The sequence below is a fragment of the Hydra vulgaris genome, chromosome 06 (assembly GCF_038396675.1).
Source record: "Hydra vulgaris chromosome 06, alternate assembly HydraT2T_AEP".
In the NCBI taxonomy this organism is placed as follows: Eukaryota; Metazoa; Cnidaria; class Hydrozoa; order Anthoathecata; family Hydridae; genus Hydra; species Hydra vulgaris.
This window is the reverse complement of record NC_088925.1, coordinates 23,530,991-23,552,500: the sequence shown is the minus strand read 5'-3', so window position 1 is coordinate 23,552,500 and position 21,510 is coordinate 23,530,991. Positions and strand designations below refer to the sequence as shown.

At 26.6% G+C, this 21,510-nt stretch overlaps 1 protein-coding gene across 7 annotated transcripts in view; it reads left to right on the top strand.

Annotated features, from left to right (window-relative positions):
* The window catches only part of LOC100211173 (la-related protein 4), a 47,619-nt gene extending 26,555 nt beyond the window's left edge, over positions 1 to 21,064 (top strand). For 4 of the 7 annotated variants that reach the window (XM_065799637.1, XM_065799638.1, XM_065799639.1 and 1 more), the window contains 12 exons: positions 5,750 to 5,841; positions 7,153 to 7,541; positions 7,923 to 7,981; positions 9,432 to 9,480; positions 10,217 to 10,320; positions 13,136 to 13,573; positions 13,677 to 13,728; positions 15,040 to 15,232; positions 18,719 to 18,956; positions 19,032 to 19,111; positions 19,188 to 19,843; positions 20,182 to 21,064. In XM_065799637.1, the coding sequence (XP_065655709.1) occupies positions 5,750 to 5,841; positions 7,153 to 7,541; positions 7,923 to 7,981; positions 9,432 to 9,480; positions 10,217 to 10,320; positions 13,136 to 13,573; positions 13,677 to 13,728; positions 15,040 to 15,232; positions 18,719 to 18,956; positions 19,032 to 19,111; positions 19,188 to 19,815 (2,322 nt within the window). In that variant the 3' untranslated portion in view covers positions 19,816 to 19,843; positions 20,182 to 21,064. Of the gene's footprint in view, positions 188 to 2,902; positions 3,497 to 5,540; positions 5,608 to 5,749; positions 5,842 to 7,152; positions 7,542 to 7,922; positions 7,982 to 9,431; positions 9,481 to 10,216; positions 10,321 to 13,135; positions 13,574 to 13,676; positions 13,729 to 15,039; positions 15,233 to 18,718; positions 18,957 to 19,031; positions 19,112 to 19,187; positions 19,844 to 20,181 lie in introns of those variants that run through there. The other 3 variants (XM_065799636.1, XM_065799635.1, XM_065799640.1) reach the window with 3 other exon arrangements.
* The last annotated feature ends 446 nt before the right edge of the window (positions 21,065 to 21,510 follow it).

Here is a 21,510-nt window from a genome sequence, read left to right as displayed (position 1 = left end):
TCTTTTTTACTGCACAAGATGACGACGACGGAGTTTAGTAGTCCATTATGTAAACGCTGTGATCTATATTGCTTTTTGTCGATTGCTATGCATGTTTCTCATTCATAATTTCTTTTGTGGTGTCATGACAATGAAACTGATTGAAGACTCTGAAGAGTGTAACCTGAAAAGAAAGCGCCAAACAAACGTAAGTTTCACATTCGTCTAGCCCAATCATTGCTTTAGCTTGGTAAATAAGGTATCGGACAAAGGCAACGCAAACAATATTATTTATTTTCTGTAACATGAAAACTAAAAAAACTATTTTTCTTTTGTCAGATCTTATCGGATGTTTATATAATAATATTTTTAAACAATTATTATATTCAATATTTTACATTCGATTTAGCACTAAACAGATGTTTTATCATACTATGATTTCTATTTTTATGAGGTAATAAATTGTAAATAAAGTGATTATCAAACAAAAAAAAAGTGAAGCTCAATTAATGGGATAGTCAATTTATTGTAAGTTTTGAAAGAAAATAATAATTCAAATATGCCTCATTATTATTATCATTATCAAGTCTATTATCATCGTCAAACAATTATTACATCTGAAAAAAAAAAAGCGTCTTATTGCCGTTTTGCGTAAAGCAAATACTTCATGATGCAAGAAATTCTGCTCGGTGTTCCTCAATTTTTAAATTTTTTTTTAAAGTAAAAAACTAATATTTTTTGTTGCTTTGCATATAATATTTTGGGCTTTAATTAGTTTAGATCAGCATTTTCACATTAACTTGAGCACATCAACTTATTTATCCGCCCTATTTACTCAAGTTTTATCTCCCTGAAAACTTGTTTTACAAGATCTTCAAAATTTTGATGTAGAAAACGTCAAAGAAGTTAAGAAGTTTATAAAAAATTAAACAAAAATGAAATAGAGAGGGAATATTTATTCTGTGATTTTTATCAAAACGCTCTTTATTTCCTGTGCACGATTAATTTTGTTTGTTGTTCATCAATTTGCAGGCTTGTAAATGATAAGTCAAAATTTACGTCACTAAAAAATTTTAGACAATTATTTAGTGACGTAAACTTTGCTTTTTTTTCACTTTCCAAGTTGTCAATAATTATGATGAGCCTCTATAGAAATACTTTTAAAAACATCTTTTCACTCACTTCATCGCAATTTCTCTTCTCTCGCTTTATACTCTTTACAACTTATCTTTACTAGATAACAACGAAAGTATAATGTAACTTCTATTTATACTTGCTTTATCTTTTACTTCTTGAGTTGTTTTTCTTTAAATTCAATTGATCTTCTACCTCGCATTTTTTAATATTTGTTATTTTGAATCAGACGTCACTGAAAATTGACACTTTAGGCCTTGCTTCTCCAAGCAGAGCCGACACGAATAGCTGTCAAGTAGGACGGTCTCGTCTTTCCCAACTAAGAAAACGAAAAAAACATTAATATGCCGGCTGATTAAAAATAGACCAAATTTTGTCGACTGACTGAGCTAATGTTCATTAAGGAGGAAGCGGATCACATGCAAGCCTTTATTTCCGGTTCTGACTCTTGTTTAATGCTTTTTGTCTGCAAAAAAAATCGTATATAAGTTTGCATAACGTGTACAAGTTGTATGCAACGTTTTTATTTTATTTAAGTGATTGTTTTAAATTAAACTCTTTTTAAAACCACGAAGTATATTACAAAAACAAATAGGCGACATTGGCATTAAATATTAATTTTCGTTTTGGATTTGTTCTTTGTTTTTATCGTATTGAAAATGAAATCTCTTCGCTTTGTTCCGTTAAATGAGTTCCTAACAAGTTTGCCATACGCGACGCGTCAACTGTCCGGTGTTTTTCATTTTTAACGTATAAAAGTCTGCTTTTGTATTCTTATGTTGTGCTACTTTTTTTTAAACATAAAATTAGTGACGATTTAATATCGTAATCTTCCATAGAGTGATTTTATTATACTATTCTTACGCTTGAGACAAATGTTTTGTTAGCGTTGTTTTTTCTACGGAAAGTAATTTCAAAAAAATATACGTGAAAAATATGACACAGTTTAAAAACTAGTTGCATTAATAAATTATGTCTTTTTTTGTATGACCCTTAAAAAACGTGCTCTATATGTTCACCGCTCCCTAAAAGGTAGCTTAGTTTGTAAAAATGATTTGACCTTTTAACCTTTTTACAAAATATATAGAAAATATGCCAAGTTTTTTGTAAAATAGATATTGGCAAGTATATGTTTTAGAAAAAAAGTTTCTTTTCACTTAAATTTAGAAAATAATTTATCAGAAGATACTAGAGCAAGAAAACTTCATAAAACAGTGTTAATTGAAAAATCAATATTATTTGACCGCCTGAGGTTTATTTAAAAAGGTTTTTTTTATGTTTTTAGTGGGTATGAACGTCTGTATGATGCTAAACAATTTCTCCTGTATCTTAATTTTTAAATAAATAAATAAAAACTTTCACATTCGTAGACAGGTCTATTACGGCAATTGTTTTGCTTGCGTAAAAAGTACGAGACATTTCTACGATCGGATTAACGCTAAAAATACGAAATGAAGAAAAAACAACAACCTTGGGTTGGTTCCATTTTTGAAAAAGAAGTTATTAGTTGACATTTGATCATCAATTAACAAGTCAATTGTCAACTTTGAAATAATAATAACATTTAAACGTGGTCACATGCTTTTAATAAAATTTAAGATAAAATAAGAGTTTGTCAAAAAACAATCATGTTGCAAAAATATGCATTAAAATTGCAATAAAAGTTCTGGCATTATTAAATAAAGCATAGGCTTTATTTAATAATGCCAGAATTTTTTTTATATATATATCACGATTTCATTAATGTTTCGGTTTGTTCTATTTTTTATTCTTTCTGTTTTTTAACGGAGGTTTTTAATGTTTCAACTCGAAACAGACAGCTGTTTCCGAATTGTTTTGTTTACAATTCTTTTTTTTTGCAAAATAATAGAAACCGGTGATATTATGAAACATCTTTATTTTCCTAATTCTTCGTAATTGTTTCGCTCTGGTATATAAAGTCACGAAAAGAAAACGATTTTATGCGTTTTTCACTTTCAATAGAACGACAATTGATATAACGTTGCGATTGAAAATAAATCAACTTTATTCGAGCAATTATTCCGTTTTTAAATCCAAAGGTAGTTTAAAATTTAATGTCTTGGAAAACGTGTAATTTAATAATTTCAAATGTGATTTGCTTTTTGAAAAAATAATTTACCTGATTTAAAAATTCTCTACGATGCACCCTCGAGTTCGACTTTTTCATGTAAAAATATGGTTGACTGCACTAAAAAGCAAAGGATCAGAGTTAGACGATGATAACGATGATATAGGTTACTTTTATTGCTCCACCCATCCGGATAATTTAATAGCAGAAAAGATATGTAGCCATAAATATGTAGAAGAAAGTAACAGTACTAAACATATCGAAAGCGAATTTGAAGACTACAAATGTGCTTTTGTAAGTTTTTTTATTTGTCTTTTTGCAGACATAGTTTGATAACTCTTGAAAAAAAGGAATTTCCAAATAAATTTCTGTCGCTTCTATAGTCTAGCTTAAATTTTTTTTTATTTTTTTATTTTTCTACATTTGAAAATTGAAAGAAAAAGGAGTTTTTGGTACTTATATTTCTAGTACACTTATATTCCTAGTACCTGATTCCATTTTTCAATGTAATTACAACATTAAAACGGCCCCACCGGCTGGTAATATTTTAATTACATTAAGATTGAATTAAAAGCTTTTCTTTCGCAAATAATTTTTCATAAAGTTATAAAATCTTGTGTATTTTTCATAAGATCTTTTAAAATTCCACTGATTACTTTATATATATATGTGTGTGTGTGTGTGTGTGTGTGTGTGTGTGTGTGTGTGTGTGTGTGTGTGTGTGTGTGTGTGTGTGTGTACTTTTTTGTGTGTAATTTTAAAATAACAATATAACAAACCAAAACAAAAAATTTTTAACATCGTGATGTCGGTGTAATAACAAATAACTTTTTTTTTTTTTGCTTAAACGTCATAATGTCGATATAATAACAAATATAGCATTTATTTACGCTGCAAATAATCTCAGTAATAAAAGCGAACTTAATGGTTGATAATAACGGCTTTTCAATTAACCAAAAACCAATTCTTTTATTATTTACATAAGTGTTAAGATGACTTTAAAAAAATGATATTCTTACAATTTTTTTTGGTGATTTTATTGTGCATTTTGATTTATCAGTTTCATTTTCAATTTGTTGATTTCGAAGTTTAGTCTGCTTTAAAAAAAATTTGATAATTTAAATCAAATTGATGCTTTAAACTAGCACTTTTAAACTTGCTGTAAGCTTCGTAAAAGTTTTCACATTGAAACTCCTTAATAGCTTTTACATTAAAACTTTGAAATAATAATATATATTGAAAGAACTCTTAGGTTCCAAAGTATTGCCCCTATCTCCTGTTAATTACTTTCGTCTTTTAGTAACCTACACAATAATAATTTTTTTAAATTTATTTTTTCGATTTTCATGATGATTTAAGTATAAAAACACTTTTAAATAAATGGCATACATTTAATAAATTTTAGTTAACGACATGAAGTTTAACGAATTTTGAGTTTAAAGTTTAGTTATCGTATTTTCGAACGCTCTTGGAGTTCTTTATATTAGAAATATGTAAATGCTTTTTTTAATTTATATTTTCGAATTTTATGCACGAAATTTCCATGACTTACAATTTATATTTATGACTTTTCCAATTTATATTTATATTTATTTTACACCGTCGCACAATGGAATTTATAATAAAACTTAAAGTCTTTGCTTCGGTTCCGGAAATTAAAAAAATATCTTGTAACAGTAAAAAATATCTCTTGTAAATTTTTCTAGCAGACATATTGCTAACCTAAAATAACCAGAGTCCGTTTAGTATATTGGAGAGCGCAGTGCCAAACTCATTGAATGTGTGATTTTATTCAAAACCATACTCTCGCGTTAGGTCTAGGTCATGATCCTTTTTGTTTTTACTGGTCTATTTATATTCCACAGTTCCAAAGTTTTTTACTAAGTTTTATAAACAGATCGTAATTTAATTATAATTAGACAAATTAACTTGAATTAAATTACAATTATACTTGCATTAGAAGTCAAAGATCTTGTGTATGATTCAAGAAGCCAGCTTTTTCCCGTTGCCCAAATAAAGCTTATTACTAATAGAGCTCTGACACGAAAAAGGAGAGTGTTTATTTATTTATTGCCAAATTTTTTCGTATCAAGTTTTTTTTTATAGTAATGATTCGACTTCGGACTGAATAATTGCTTCCGAATAGTATAATTAACACCAGTTATTATTTAGCCTTAAATTTTTTATAACGACTTTTAAAAGACGATAAAACTATAATTGACAATTTTTTGTGAAGTTATTAATAGAAACGTAGTTACGCAACCGCTTTAAACCAAAATTATTTTTAATGACGTCATTAACAAATCAAGTTTCGCGCGTGAGAATTTTTTTTTGTTTACTTGCTTTAGTTTTCGTAGAGTTAATTATTTTTTTATTAATGCGTTTTAACATGCTTAAAACCCAAGGTTTTCTATTTTTATTGCATAGAATTTTTCTTGCATTTTTTTAACAATAAAAAAAGAAAATAGAGTTATGAGTTTACCGATTATTTAATAAGTTTTTAATTCTACCACGCTGATTTATTTACGTTTTTACAATTTGATATAGGATGGAGACACATCTACTGATGGTTCGGTTTCTCCTGACCTTATACCAAATGAGGGTCTCAATGTAAACGCACCGGCTTTTACTTCTGCCAAGTATGATTGATTGTTCATTTGTTAATAAAATAGTTTTTATATCATTTTGTGATTTAATTTTTATTAGCATTCTTTTTCATTAAGATAATCTATTATTGTAATAGTATTTATTAAAAAATACAAATTTTTAAATTATTTCTTTAAGTTGCTTGCAATGATCTGAATTATGCAATTTATATTTGAGTGAAATTTTTTAATTTTTTAGTAACAGAAGTCGATGTTTTCTTCAATAGAAAAATTTTGATTTAAGCATTTAAAAATTTATTTGTACTTGGATTTATTTCTGTAGGGTTCAACACTCTAATTTACTACTTTAATCATTATATTAAAAAAATTATTTACTTAATTTGATAGAATGACGTTTGTGTAAACTGGTTAACTATAATTGAAAATAAAACTTGTAGTATGTAAGTAAATATAGGATTATAGGATTACAGAAGTTGCTGAAAATGTTTTTAAGGGACTATTATATACCATATTAGTTATTATGTATTAGTTAAGCAGCACAAACCATGATGATTTTATCACAATTTGCTTGAATTGAACAAAATGCTTGCAAATATTGCATATATGATCTGTAAAAATTATACAGACCATATATGTAATATTTTTAAAACAGTTGTTTTGCAAATATTGCATTTATGTTCTAACCTGTTAAAAGTCATATGTAGTAATTTTACAATTTTAATTTAATTTGACCCTTCATTTTCTTTTATGCTTATTCTCTGATCATCATTAAGATAGTTCATTAAATTAAGAGTTTTAGATTTAAAATTAAAATTAGATTTAAGGTCAACACAACACAAGTTTAAGATTAGTCAACATATATATATATATATATATATATATATATATATATATATATATATATATATATATATATATATATATATATATATATATATAAACACAACAAATAGTTCATGAAAATATCTAGACAGGATTAATAATATGTTTTTCAAATTTTAAATAAGACAAAAATTTTTAAAGAATTATGAATAATAAAAAATAGAAAAATGTCTGAAAACTATTTTTTTTAATTATTAGTTCTACAGTCTGAATTTATATAGCATGATAACATGATATTATGACTGAAAAATGGCTTATTTTGATAAGTAACCACTAAGTTTTAAAACAATAGATTTTACCAAATCACTAAAAAAATTCATTTCAAGATCAAATTTTATGTTTAAAAGGTATTGTGTAACTTTTTTTTTTTTACGTCATTAGAGGCAATTTTCTCAAAAACTTTTTTTTGTTTTTAAAAAAGGTTTTAAAAACAAAGCTTGAGAATATTATTTTGTATTTTAGAGCTATGCCGCCAGTTATTATTACTAAAAGTGTTGATATGGGTAATGAGCGCTGGAAACCAAATGCAGCTGTTTTTGAAGAAAATTTGTCAAATCAGATTTCTTTAACTGAAGTTCTGCAACCTTTTATTGGTTCAGATGGCTTATATTACATTCCGACTGAATTTGTAAATAACTTTGTACAACCTGTAATTATAGATCAATTGCCTCCTGAATCAATAAATCCTGATGGCTTTATTACTGTGAGTGGATCTGAATTAGCCAATCATACTGTTCCTAATTCTGATAAATTGGTTAATGAGCTTTCAATCGGAGAATTGAAGTCTTTAATTCAGTTACAATTTGAGTATTATTTCTCCAGGGAAAATTTAGCTAATGATGCTTATTTAGGTATTTTTAGATTATGTTAAAAATAAATTTATTTCTCCTCTTTAAATTGCTTTGCACAATTGTAATAATATATACTGTTTAATATTACTGTTTTGTTGCAAAAACAAATCTCAACTTATAAATTACACAATTTTATTATAAGCTTTTTTTTAATGTTTTTTTATTAAAGTATAATAAATTTTTTTTTAAACCAATTTTTTTTCTAAAATACTATATAGGAATAATAATTTTTTTTAAACCAATTTTTTTCTCTAAAATATTATTTAGGAATAATATTAAATTTTGTATAGTAATAATATTTCTACAATACTTTGTTTTTGTTGCTTTTAACTTATTTTAAAAATTTTTTATAAATAATTGGAAAAATCTTTTTATTTTTAGTTTCTCAAATGGATAGTGATTCATATGTTTACATTTCAACTGTTGCGAAATTCAACCAGGTTTTATTTCAGTATTATTTTGTTTCTATGTTCTTTTATGAGTTTCTTGATTTTTATCAATATATAAAGTATTTAATTTTAGTATAAATGTTTAAATATATTATTAATTAATTAATATTAGGTCTACCAAAAAGTTCTGTCCATTTCTATAAAAAAAAACTTTGATGTGTTACCACAAGTTTATTTAGCGCATGTTCGGCTCATTATTTTTGTAGTTTAAAGTATTAATACAAGCATAGCAAATTAACTTAAACAAAACAAAGTTTTATGCTTTTCTTCGTTATAAGTTTATAGTGTAAACATTGCTACTAATAAAGTTTATTTACGTCACTGTATTTTATACTATTTTCTGCAAGGAAGAATGCTAAGGAATCATGTAGATATTTATTTAAAGTGTTTGATGAAGATACTGTTGCTGATAGGACAAGTAGATGGTTCCAAAAATTTTAAACTGTTGACCTCTCTGATCAGTCACATTCTGGGTGTCCATCTTTGATTGATGATGACATTATTAAAAACATGTTGGAACAAGATCCTTTTTTGACAACACCCGAGATTGCATAAACACTTAAATCAGCTTAGCATCGGAAAATATTTGAAAAATAGGATAAGCATGGAAATATTCAAGATGGGTGTCAAATGAATTAAGTCAGAAAAATTTGGATGATCGAGTCATCATATGCACATCTCTACTTGCTTGGAACAGAACCAGGCCATTCCTGAACAGGATTATAACTGAGGATGAGAAATGTATTACTTACAAAAATATTACAAGAAAAAGGGCTTATTGTGAACCCAGAAAACCTAGTTCTCTCACATCTAAACCACATTCGACTTTTAATAAGAGAATGTTTTGTATGTGTTGGGACATTCAAGGACCAATACATTATGAGCATTTAAAACTAAACAAAAAATTTAATTCGGAGAAGTATTGACAGCAACTGGATAATTTAAATACAAAAATTTAAGAAAAAAAGGCGGACATTGTTCAATAGGTAGGACATCATACTGCATCATGATAATGTCAGGCTGCATGCTGCTTTATGGACTAATCAAAAAAAATTACAGAGCTAGGCTGGGAAATTATGCTGCATCCACTATATTCCCTGGACTTAGTGCCCTTCGACTATTACTTGTTTTGTCCTTGCAAAATTTCCTAAATGGCAAGAAATTAAAAAATGAAGAAGGTAGCAGACGAGGAGACATTTTATTCTTTGATTCAATTTTTTGAATCAAAGAATAAATCGTTTTTAAAAAAAAATACAAATATACAAATTACCATCACGATGGCAAGGTGTCATTGAAAATAATGGCAATTATATTATTTAAAAAGTTTATAGGTGATACAAAAAATTTGTTATTTATTTTGTCCAAAAATAGACAAAACTTTTCTGTAGACCTAATATATAAATAATATAATATATGCTAAAGCTAAAAAGTTTCCTTTTAGATTCGAAAGTTAACATCAGATATGAACCTTATAATAGAAGCTCTTAAAGGTATTAATGCATTTTGTATTTAAACTGAATTAAAAACTTTATGCTTTAAAAAGTTGTTTTTAAACTATTTTTTTCAAACAACTTTAAAAATATTTTAGGTGTTTTTAAAAAAAAGTTTACCTGTGTTGTATTTATATTTTCTTTGAGTAATGCTTTAATTGATTTGTATACTTAGCGATTTTGTAAGTCTTATTGTTGCTATTAGACTATCAATATCATTTTAATAAGTTCAACAAGTATATTACCTTATTGATGTTATAAACTTTATGCTGGATATTGAGCAATTAATTACGTTTTGTTTATTTATACAGTTTATTTGTTGTAGACAGCTCTTTTAATAAAAATTTACTCTTAACAAGACTGCAGACTGCTCCAAGTTATGTCTTTGCTATTGCTTTGTCAAGACTGCTTCAATACTTGTTCGTATTTAACTAACTAATAACAAAGCTGCATGCACTTTTAGGCAGTCTGCATATTTGTTGAAGGTAAATTATTATATAATAAAAAGAACTGTATATAGGAAATAGACTATATTATTGAAATCTATATAACTCAAGTGCTAAACATGTGCATATTTGTGAAAAACATCTATAATTAAATAAAATATATATTTAACAATTGTTATGCATTTATTAAGCGTTTATTTATTAATTGCTATCCATAAATTAAATGTATATAGCTTAATTCTGATATTTTATTTTATATTTGCTCCTCAAAATAAGTTTTTTGGTTTTAGAGTCTCCATATGTTCAGCTGGATGAAACTGAACAGAAGGTGCGAGCTAATATGAAAAGGTGTATTGTTATATTGCGTGAAATTCCAGAATCCACACCTATTCAAGTAATCTTTAGCTCTTTTATTTTTTATTTATTGATAAATTTTTTAATAGGAAATTAATTTTTTTTTTTTTTTCAATTTAAACTTTAACTGTTGTTAGTTAATTTTAAACTAAATTTAATAACCCAAGTGTTTAAGAGAACTGTTTGAAAAATTTTGTCATACACTGCTACCCTAAACCAATGTTTAAACAATTTTTGTTGAAAATCTTTGATTTAATTACTACCAAGTTAAATTAGTTTTATCACATGAGATACAAAAATGTTTATAGTTTAACATTGACAGCAATAGTAGTAAAATTAAAAACTAGTTTATTGTTTTGAGGCTTATGTGATTGTTTTTCTGTGTGAATTTTATCAAGTAGGTAAGTTATACAGAGTTCTTCATCCAGTTTTTTGTTAGTGTGAGTTATGTTTTTTAGTCTACTTTATCAATAATAGTATATCATTTACTGTAACATTCCAAGGAGTATGTATATATGTTAAATTTTCTCATCAACATTACTTAATAGTTTATAAATAGTGTGTGTTCTAAGCAATCAGTTTAACAAATTTGATTTGTTAATCTTTTAATTTAACAAATCTAACAAATTTTGTTTTTTAGTATTAAAAAGTTTAAGAGAATAGAACAAGTTTTGTTAAATTCTCTCAACATTACAAAAGGGAGATAGAACCCTAAGTCTCAGAGTTTGCTGATTTTTACACCATTGAAAGATTTTTATAAATTATGATCATCCCAAAAATTTCAGCTTCTAATTCTAACCGGTTTCAAAGATATAACTATTTTAACTTTGCCTTGAACCAACAAAAATGCAAATTTAAAAAACTGATTTGGTCTTTCAGTGTGTAGTAGAAAGCTAAAAATATGTACACTTGCATATTTTGGGACAAGGAGTCTGATAAAACAAATAAAAACATTTCAAAATTAACATAATACCTGAAAATTAAACCTTTATCACAATTTTACTGTGGCGAGTTTAATTACAAAAATGCCAATGTAGCTTGATTTTTTTTAGATGTTATCCTGAATAGTTTAGTAAGAGTTAATAAAATTGGAGAGTGGTCTATTCTAAAACAGGTAAAAAACATCTACATAAAATCTACATAAATTTTTTACTTCTAAAACAGTATTTATGAAAAATCAAATAAAAAAAAAAGGTATTAAGTTGACATCTCAAAATCTTCTTTATAGTGGCATTGATTTAAAGTTTTATAGTTTTTATAATGCACAGAATATCCATCAGAGAAATAATTAACCTTATTGATATCCGCTAAAATCAATTTAAAGTTCATGAAGGTTGCATAGCAATAGTCTTTTTTGTTGTGGAGGACTGCTTTTAACCTTAACACAATCATTTTTACAAAGCATAATCCTAAAATATCTTGTTTAAAAAAATCTTGAACCAAAGATGAAAAAAAGTCAGTTAGTTTTAGGCCAATTTTTTTATCAGGTATAACAAGTGTCCCATTTTCACTTTTAAGTTGCCTAGTACATGGTATAAGATGTTCAGAAACTTCAAAGTATTCTGCAGCATATTTTTGCGACCAAGATTTAGGTGTAGGAGTTAATATTTGAATTTTACTTTTTAACTATTTAACTCTAAGCTTTTTTTTTCATTAAAATTGTCAATTGATCAAGATCATTTAGTTTTTTTTTTTATCAGTAGATTGACTTGAATAATCTGGGGCTATACCTAAGTTATCTATACTTACTCCATAAACACATCCAAGTTCCACTTTATTACTATACTATTACTAATTATACCTATAAAAGGTACCTATAAGAAAAATGAGTGACATTCATAATTTAGTAAATGGGTTTTTTAAGCCAATTAATTTTTTTTTTTTTTTGTTCAAAATTTTTTTATCTGTGTAAAAAGTGCAGTTACTTATATTTATATTTATTTTAAGCTAAATTTTAAGATTAGTTATTCAGTAAAAATATTACTAAATTATGTCATACAAAAAACCACTTTCCAATTTTTTTAATGAGGTTACCTTGGTTATTTAAAAAAAAAAAATTGCATTTTCAAATTTTAGCTAGCCCCTAGTGAAATTATGATAAATATTTGAAATTGATATAATTAGAACTGTTTTAGTTACATTACAACATTAACATCTTAACATCTTTTTCTTAACATCAAAACCAACTTTTTTTTTTTTTCTTTTGATTTTTCATTAATACTGTTTTATAAGTAAAAAATTTATGTAGATTTAAATGTTTTTATTTTTTTTCTGTTTTTTTTTTTTTAAAAAAAAACTACATTAGTTTTTTTTTGTAAATTAAACTCATTCCAGTAAAGTTGTGATAAAGGTTTAAAATTTAGGCGTTATGTTCATTTTAAAATGTTTTTATTTGTTTTATTGGATTCTTTGCTCCAAAATATGTAAGTGTACATATTTTATATAGCTTTCTACTACATACTGAACTGAAACAAGGACCAAAACCATTTTTTAAAATTGCATTATTGTTGGTTGAAGGCAAATTTAAAATAGTTATATTTTTGAAACCAGTTAGAATTAGATGATGAAATTTTTGGGATGTTCATAATTTATTAAAATCTTTAATTGGTGTAAAAATCAGCAAAATCTGAGACTTTGAGAAGGTTGAAGGTTGCATTTTGTGAAAAAATTGGATATTTTCACATTGAATTGCTCTTTTCTGTAGAGAATATTTTGTAATGAAATCATCTCTATACAATATATTTTTTTTAATTTTATATATTATATTACACTTATCTCTCAAGTTGTATTAAACATTTGACTGTTAGAGTAGTTAATAATTTAATTTGTTTTTAATTTATCATTTATTTTAAAAGGAAGTAAAAGCCCTTTTTGATCACCCAAATTGTCCAAAATGGTCTTCTTTTGAGTTTGCACATAATGACAGTTGGTACGTTACTTTTGAATGTGAGGAGGATGCAAAGCGAGCATACAGACATTTGCGTGAAGAAGTACAGTGTTTCAAAGGACGACCTTTAATGGCTCGTATAAAGGCAAAGTTTCGTTTTCTTAGTTCTAGGACTTCGTATTCACCTAAGAATAGTTCCAGTTCGTCTACAAGTTCTAGGGAGAATAGTAATCTACCTTTCACTATAACAACCCAGCCAATAAACACCACTTCACTTGTGCTTCCATCAAGTGCTGTTTTCCATGGTGCACAGGAATTTCAGTATTATGCAACACCATTGAATGGCACATCATTTCTTCCTGCACAATGGGTTGGACAAACCAATCAAATAATTAATCCTCACGAGGTGATAATTATATAATAATAATGTAAAAAAAAAATTTTTCTAAAAGTTTTCTTATTTTCTTTTTTTACTAATCAATTTTCTTTTCATAATTTCTAAAATTTAGATTCGACCAAGTAAAGCAAACTTTACCAAACATAATGGCTACCAACAAAAAAGTAAGTTTTTGACAGTGATTTAAGCACTTGATATACTGAACATGTTTTGTTGATTAGCTAGAATGAAAATACATGTTTTTACAGACAAAAACCAATTCCTGTTTTCTCTTCATCATTTTTAATCTGTGCAACATATTAAATAACTTAAATATAATGTTAAAAACTAGAATTATAATCAACGTTTTGATTTGGGTGTGCAGCTTGAGTAATTTTATACTGTTTCTGCAGTTATTGTGTATTTAACTGAGCAATATGAGGCCATACTGAAAAAGGTAGCTGTAGGAGTTTCGGTACATACATCAACTGACCTATCAAAGTAGAACATGCAAGGGAGTGCAGCTACATCGATTAAGTCAACAAATGAATATCTATATAAGCTATAGTAGGTATATATTATACACACACAATTTCAAGAGCTTGCTTTAATTGGAAATCTGATGTCATACTGAAATAGGGAGCTGCTAGGGCCTTCAACACATATTAAATGATATAGGGAACATGTGAGGGAGTTGCTGCCACATCAACTTAGGGTTATTACCCTAATTAGGCTTATAACCCCAATCCTTATGTTAGGATTGGGGCTAAATAAGTTTTTTCATTTGTTTTTGTTTTTTTCTTCTTTTTGCGAAAAAACTGCATGATTTTAGGTCAGAAAAAAAGTCAGCAAATCTATGTCTTATAGTAAAAAAAAATTATGTATATATTCATTTGTTATTCTTATTGGTGTATGTTTAAATAACTACTTCTTTTTTAAATGATCTCAGTCTACCAATTTTAACAGCCTCTGATTATTAAATGGTGCAGAAGCACTATTAAATTATCTAACTGGAAATAAGGTAATCTATTCCATTTAATACCGTCATTAGAATTTGTCATTACTTTTCATTACTTAACCCTGTCATTATTATAAAATACAATAATGAATGATCTCACCAAGTCTTTATTACCATAAATGTTGTAAGCATAAATGATAACAATACAAGAAAATAGTTATTATTTATGCAGATAAGCAGTTGATGCATTATGGTCAGTGATCCTATTTACATTTAAAATGTTTATGTGCGAATGTTTTGAATTTTCTTGTTGTTTTTTTAGTTGCATATTACATAAAGTAGTGGCCAATAATGTGCTTTTACCTTAAAGTACTATTTAATAGGGCAGAATCAATTTTTTTCTGACAAAATGGCTAATTGTTGAGTCAGGTGTTTGGGTGGGTAAAGAAGCAGTAACAATTGGCCACTGATTTATATTATGATTTTATATTTTTCTAAATATCTTACTCTAGTGTGATTTCAAATACTTATTTTCTAGATCTTAATGTTCAAAGAGGTTATTTTAGTGCTGGGAAACCTCGACAATCAATTAGAAACAGCCTACCAAACAATGGTAAAGTTAGTGAGGGAAATGGTATATCTGATTTTGATGAGCGGCAAATGGTCAATAAAAGACCTGTTCTTGCTAATGGATTTTCTCCTAACTTTAAAAAAGATGATACTCGTTTCACGTAAGTTTATTTTGATTCACAATTCAATGGCTAAATGATATTTTTGTAGTATCAAAATTGACACTTAAAAAAAAAAAGATAACCAGGCATTTCTGTTTGTAATTTAATGATAGAGTGATAAAAAGTGCTGACTTTATCATTAGTTACTCTATCATTGACATTTACTTAGTAATTGTTTTTAAAACAATTTAATTAAATAGTCTGTATTTTAATAAACAAAAGAACAATTAATATAATTAGAGAAAATAAAAATAAATTCAATTAAAAAAAAAAAGTAAAATCATTTCCTGCTTTCTTTAAAATACTATTCATTGAGCATACTAAATCTAATTTTATTATTTGCATTTACAGCCATTTTATAGTCTTTTGTTGAGGTTCTTTTTATCAATAGCAGTAAAGAATTTGGTAACAACTAAATAGCACATTTATTAATCAGTGTTAGTAATAATATTTGATTATTTTGACTTTCATCCTTTCATTATGTTAATAATAAAAAGTTTCAAAAAATAATTCAAAGTTTCATGTTTTGAAATTTTTTTTAATTATTTGATTAAAATTGTTACAATTAAAAAAAAGGCTCTTGTTTTTTTAAAAAAACAAGAGCTTTTTTTATTGTGTTAATTTTTTTCAAATTTTTGAAAAAATAATGTACGTATGCATGTTGGCAAACCCTAAAACACTGTCAAGAACATGGATTACAATGCTAAATTTCAGCACTGTTATCAAATGGCTTTTTGAGTTATTGTTACCTCAAAACTAACACTTTAAGGGATTTTTTTTGCTTAGTGGCCATTTTAATTTTACTACAGTTTTTGTTAGTTTGGTTGTTATATATGTACATGTAAGTTACTATACATGTGATTAATATAACTATTTCAACTGTAACTATACATGTGATCTAGCAAAAAAATTAGCATGATAAGAAATCAAAATAAAATACTCCTGACCTAATGATGATAAAATATTTAATAATTTAAAAAATTAGCTAAATACATTATTTAAAGGTTGGGTTTTTTGTCGATCAACTGTATCTATATGGTATTTGGTATGGTAGCCTTACAATACAAATCTTAGATTAAGTTCCTCCTGTTTAGAGACTCTTAGCATTTATTTTTGAGACATCCTTTGGAATAAATTAGCAAAAAATCCTTGTACCAGATTTATTCTTTATATTTTTGTATCAAAGATTTACAGACCAAAAACCACTTTTTAAAAACAAGAAGTAAAATCTAAATAATTTATCTTCGGGAAAATAGTATTTTTTGATGTTGAGAAACAGTTCTTGTGCTTGAACTATGCCAGGTCTTTTTATTATACAGTGAAAAAATTCAATATCTCAATATCTTGTGCTAAATCATTGCATATAAGGCATAAAAATGTTGATTAACTTAGTAGCACCCTGATCACATTTAGTATAAATAGAGGATGTAGTGTGCATTTCTGTTAGTTTCAACAGTAACTCTAGATTTTGTTGAAATCAACCAACAGCAATTTTATTTTTGGGTATGAATGACTTTAATTTAATCATATAATCACCTTGTGCTTTACCAATATAAGAGTGGGATGTTATGCTATCTACCTATTTACAAAAACTTTCAATGGTTTTATCTACTGTAGATGTGAAACTTAAAAGCTCTGCTCTATCTATTGTACTGTACTATTTTTACTCAATCTTCATAAACTTTGTCATTCGCTTGAAAGAGTTTTTTTAATAGCTTGTGCTTACATAATTATTAGTGTTTCGAACTCCATGCCAACAATTACATCTATTAACCATGCACTCTCTTGACACTCAATGCTACAAACAATGTTCTCAATAATTTTATAGAAATTCTTTCTAATTATTTAATTTAATTCTTTGAATTCATCTAGTTAGTTCTTTTTAATTTAACAGCAATAGGCAAGTTTTTAAAGCTTCAGGTTTCAGTGTATTGTATAGATACATTAAGCACAGATTCCTTTTTTTTTTTTTTTATCTCTTCTCTCTTTGAGTGAGTATGTTCTATTTTGAATTCAACAAACAGTTCCTTTTACTTGCAAATTAATGGCTAATATTGGTTTTTCAAATTAAGTTTTTTTGCTTAAGTTATAGTTGGTTTTGATGTATTACATTTTTCAGCTCTTTTCTTTAAAAATCATTAGACCAGGAACCAAGATCAAAACCTGAATCTTTTCCTTTCAGTTTGCTGTTTTCAGCTTTTCTTGCATTAAAAATGTCAAATTTAAATTTTTCTGACTTTTCAACTTCAGATTGTTTTTTCTGATATTTCTTTAAAGATCATTAGACCAGGAACCAAGGTCAAAACCTGAATCTTTTCCTTTCAGTTTACTGTTTTCAGTTTTTCTTCCATTAAAAATGTCAAATTTAAATTTTTCTGACTTTTCAACTTTAGATTGTTTTTTCTGATATTCAATATCAGGTTCTTCAGTAACATCACATTTTAAGTTGGTTGCACTGAGGATATTGATATTAATATTGAGGATAACTTTTTTGAAAATAGGATTTTATTTTTTATCTTAAAAAAGCAATTTATTGGTTTGAATAAGGAAAAGAAGTGAAATGATTTTTCTTATGTATAATTTTAATGACTGATAAAAGTAGGTGCTAATTAAAAAAAGAAATCATGAACATATATCTGCAATATTTTCCTATAATACATTTGTTACCCAGGTTGCTGTACTGCATCTATTATATTTACAATTAAAAAAGTGTATTTAGCAGAGGCTAAATGCAGATCCAGACTTTAATGTTATTAGGATTTGCTTATATAAATTTAGAGTTCTGGTTCTAAGATCCATTTTTCTTTCAAAAAATCCAGGTTTAAAATAAATATGCTAAATAAACTTTTTGTTTTCTTTTAAACTTAAATATTGAAACTTTATAATGAGAGGCATTATAATATCCCGTATATAAAGTTTATTAAATAAATAAACTTTATGAAATGGATGCTTTAATGAATTAACTGAAATCGTATTTCATCAACAAAAAAAAAAATTTTGCCTAAATGCATAATATAATTGATTAAAGGAAGCAATGAAAAAATATATATTTAAAAAATTGTATTTAATAGCTATTAAATCTTTTATGCAAAACTTAAGCACAACATAAGAAAGCTAGCGATATTAAGTGTGCAAGAAAGAATATTCATAAAGTTGCTGTTGATCATGATGGTGATTATTATAATTATGATGACGGTTGTAATCATGATGATCATACTCATGACAAAGAAAACAAAGACAAGTTCTCTCATACTAACCTCTTCTGTAAGCTCCCATCTTATAGTATTCAAAAACCTTTTAAGTTAACATTTTCTAGCATATTAGTTATGTTATTAAAGAGGTTCAGCGCAAAAAATTAGGTACAAAAGTTGAGAGTAAATAACACTTGACCTGACCTTTGCTTTTAAAATATGCAGATCCGGTCCCGGTGTTTTAAAAACACTTCAAATTGAAGATAAAAAGTATTGATAATTTACTTTACTCTAGTCGCAATACAAATACCCTTAAAAAGGATCCACGTGGCAATTTAGAAGAGAGTCCTCGTTTTCAGAGACTTCGTGAGCGTCGCATTAAAGAAGATATTTCTACTGAAAAAAGTAATGCATCAAAAAGTATGAATTCTGATAATGGAAATCTTGCACTTGATCTTGCACTCGAACATTTTCCGGCTTTACCAAGTCCAAATTCTCCCAATGAGAGCATGGGAGAGACGTCCTTGCTAAAGGTAATTTATTTTTGATATCTTTTTTGACTGTTAAGAAGTAAACTTTTAAATGTGAAAGAACGTTGTTTTTATTAGGATCTTTCATCAAACAATCTTCACTTCATACACGACAAATTGTCTTTAGATTCCTCGCCTACTACTACTAGCGACCTAAGGTTAATTTTATTTATTTAGTTAATCTTAATTTTTTTTATTATTATTTTTTTTTTTAAAGTACAATAATGCTTTTAGTTTTAGTGAAGCTTCAATGGAGCAAAGCTCTTCTGACAGCGATAGTTTAATTACCACAGTTTCATCTCATATTGTTACGAAAATTAGTTATGCCCAGATGGCTCAAAAACCACAAAATAAAGGACATTACGATGGAGAAGATAAAGACTTCTGTTCTACATTAGAAGGAAGTGTTGTTTCTAAAGTTGATTCTAAAAGTTTTAATCCGCAAAAAACTCGCAACTCAAACAAAACGACAAATATAGTACCTTCTAATATAGAATCAAAAAAAAAACTAGAAAAAAACATTGATAAGAATGAACACATGACAATTAATTCGAAGGATACTTACGCCTCTAAGTTTGTCCAGTCGCCAAGTACATTACCTGTAGGTCAGCGCCCGAAGAAAGGTCATGGTATGTCGAGCGAGGCTCTATCGAACTCTCAAAATATATCTAATATACGTCCTTTAATGAGTCAGGTTATAAAATTTTCAGATAGCAAAACTAACGAATTATCTCACCAAAAGACTTTAAATGATACCATAGAAACTCTTAAAGTTATACCGGGAGAAAAGTATAGCAACGAGACAGTGTCTAGTGTTAGCGAAGTCATTAGTAGTGAATACGAACAAAGTAATGCTGTTTAAATACGTGCGTCGTGTTTGTCTTTTAAATGTAAGTATCTCAAACAAATTATCAAATTTTGTATTTTGTATATACATAACACACACGCACGCACGCACACATTTATCCATATATATATATGTATATATATATATATATATATATATATATATATATATATATATATATATATATATATATATATATATATATATATGTATATATATATATATATATATATATATATATATATATATATATATATATATATATATATATGTATATATATATATATATATATATATATATATATATATATATATATATATATATATATATATATATATATATATATATATATATATATATATATATAATTATTTTTCTAGTTTGGACTAAAATAAACATACCGCATGGAACAAAAAGACGCAAAGCTGTCGGGTAACTGTTTATCGTGAATTCTTTCGCATAGAAAAATTATAATGAAAGGTGGTATGTGAACCAAGTTTGCCTTTCTTTATCCGTGTTTTGAGGCAAAAAAAAAAAAATTATTGCAGAAAAGGCTCTGAATCATGAAATCAACTTTAACAAATCTAAATCACTATTTTCTGAACAAGATATTTATTTTATTTCCCTCTTCCATTTTACCTATCTAAAGAAGAAATTGTTATTATATTAATCTTTAGCAGTTGTGTTATTAGGAGAATCGAGTTTTATAAAGAAATAATTTAGTTATTTCGCCCTGCTGTGTGTGTCTACATTAATAAAGTTATGTGTAAATTTCTCTATTTCTTATTTAAATCTTAGATGATTTTTTAAAAAGATATTTAGTTTTTTTTTTCTTTTTTTTTTAACTTAAATAAATCCAGAGTGACTTTATTCGGATTATTACTAATAAATTTGATAAATTCTCAATTTAATTATTTGATAGTTTTTTTTTGTGTGTCAAAATAGCATGATTTTAATAAAAAACGTTTTTATAGGATATTGGACAAATACCAAAAAGGAAAACACGATTACTTTCCTAAAACTTTTCTAACTCATTTCAATTTGTTGGGCGTTAAATCTTATTATTATTTTTTTGGTCCAAAATTCTATAGAACTTTTTGACTAGAGTGGCTCGTTGCCTTCGTAGGAAAGAGTCGTGTAGATTTTTAAAATTTAGCTTTGCGTTGCGGTTTTTTTTATTTTTTTTTTGGCAACACGAAAACGTTGCTTTATCTTTATATGTGATATAATTGTTAACGGAATAAAATGTTGATTCTGTGTTTATTTTTCTATTTATCTTTAACATTATGAATTGAGGAACATTTTGGACACGAGTGCAATGCATTGTAAACGTGTGTAGAAAGTTAAATCATTGTAAAAATGTGTGTAGAAAGTCAAAACATTGTAAACGTTTGTAGAAAGTCAAAGCATCTTGAAAATGTGTGTAGAAAGTCTGAAATTTTACAAAATGATTAGTATCATAGTTGCGTTAGAACTAAAACTTTATTTTTTTGAATTAAAATAAAAAAAGGAATTAAGGTAAAGGTTTAAATGGAAATTTTGTGTAGAAACTTGATAATTTGAAAAAAAAATTTGAAGTTTAGAAATATTTGAGCGCTTAACGTTAGAACACGTTTTTTTTAAAAAAAAAAGAATTGCCATACGCATATTTCTGTGATTATGTTTGGACTACCCAATCGTTGGTTAAACGTAGTCATTAGAATAACTAT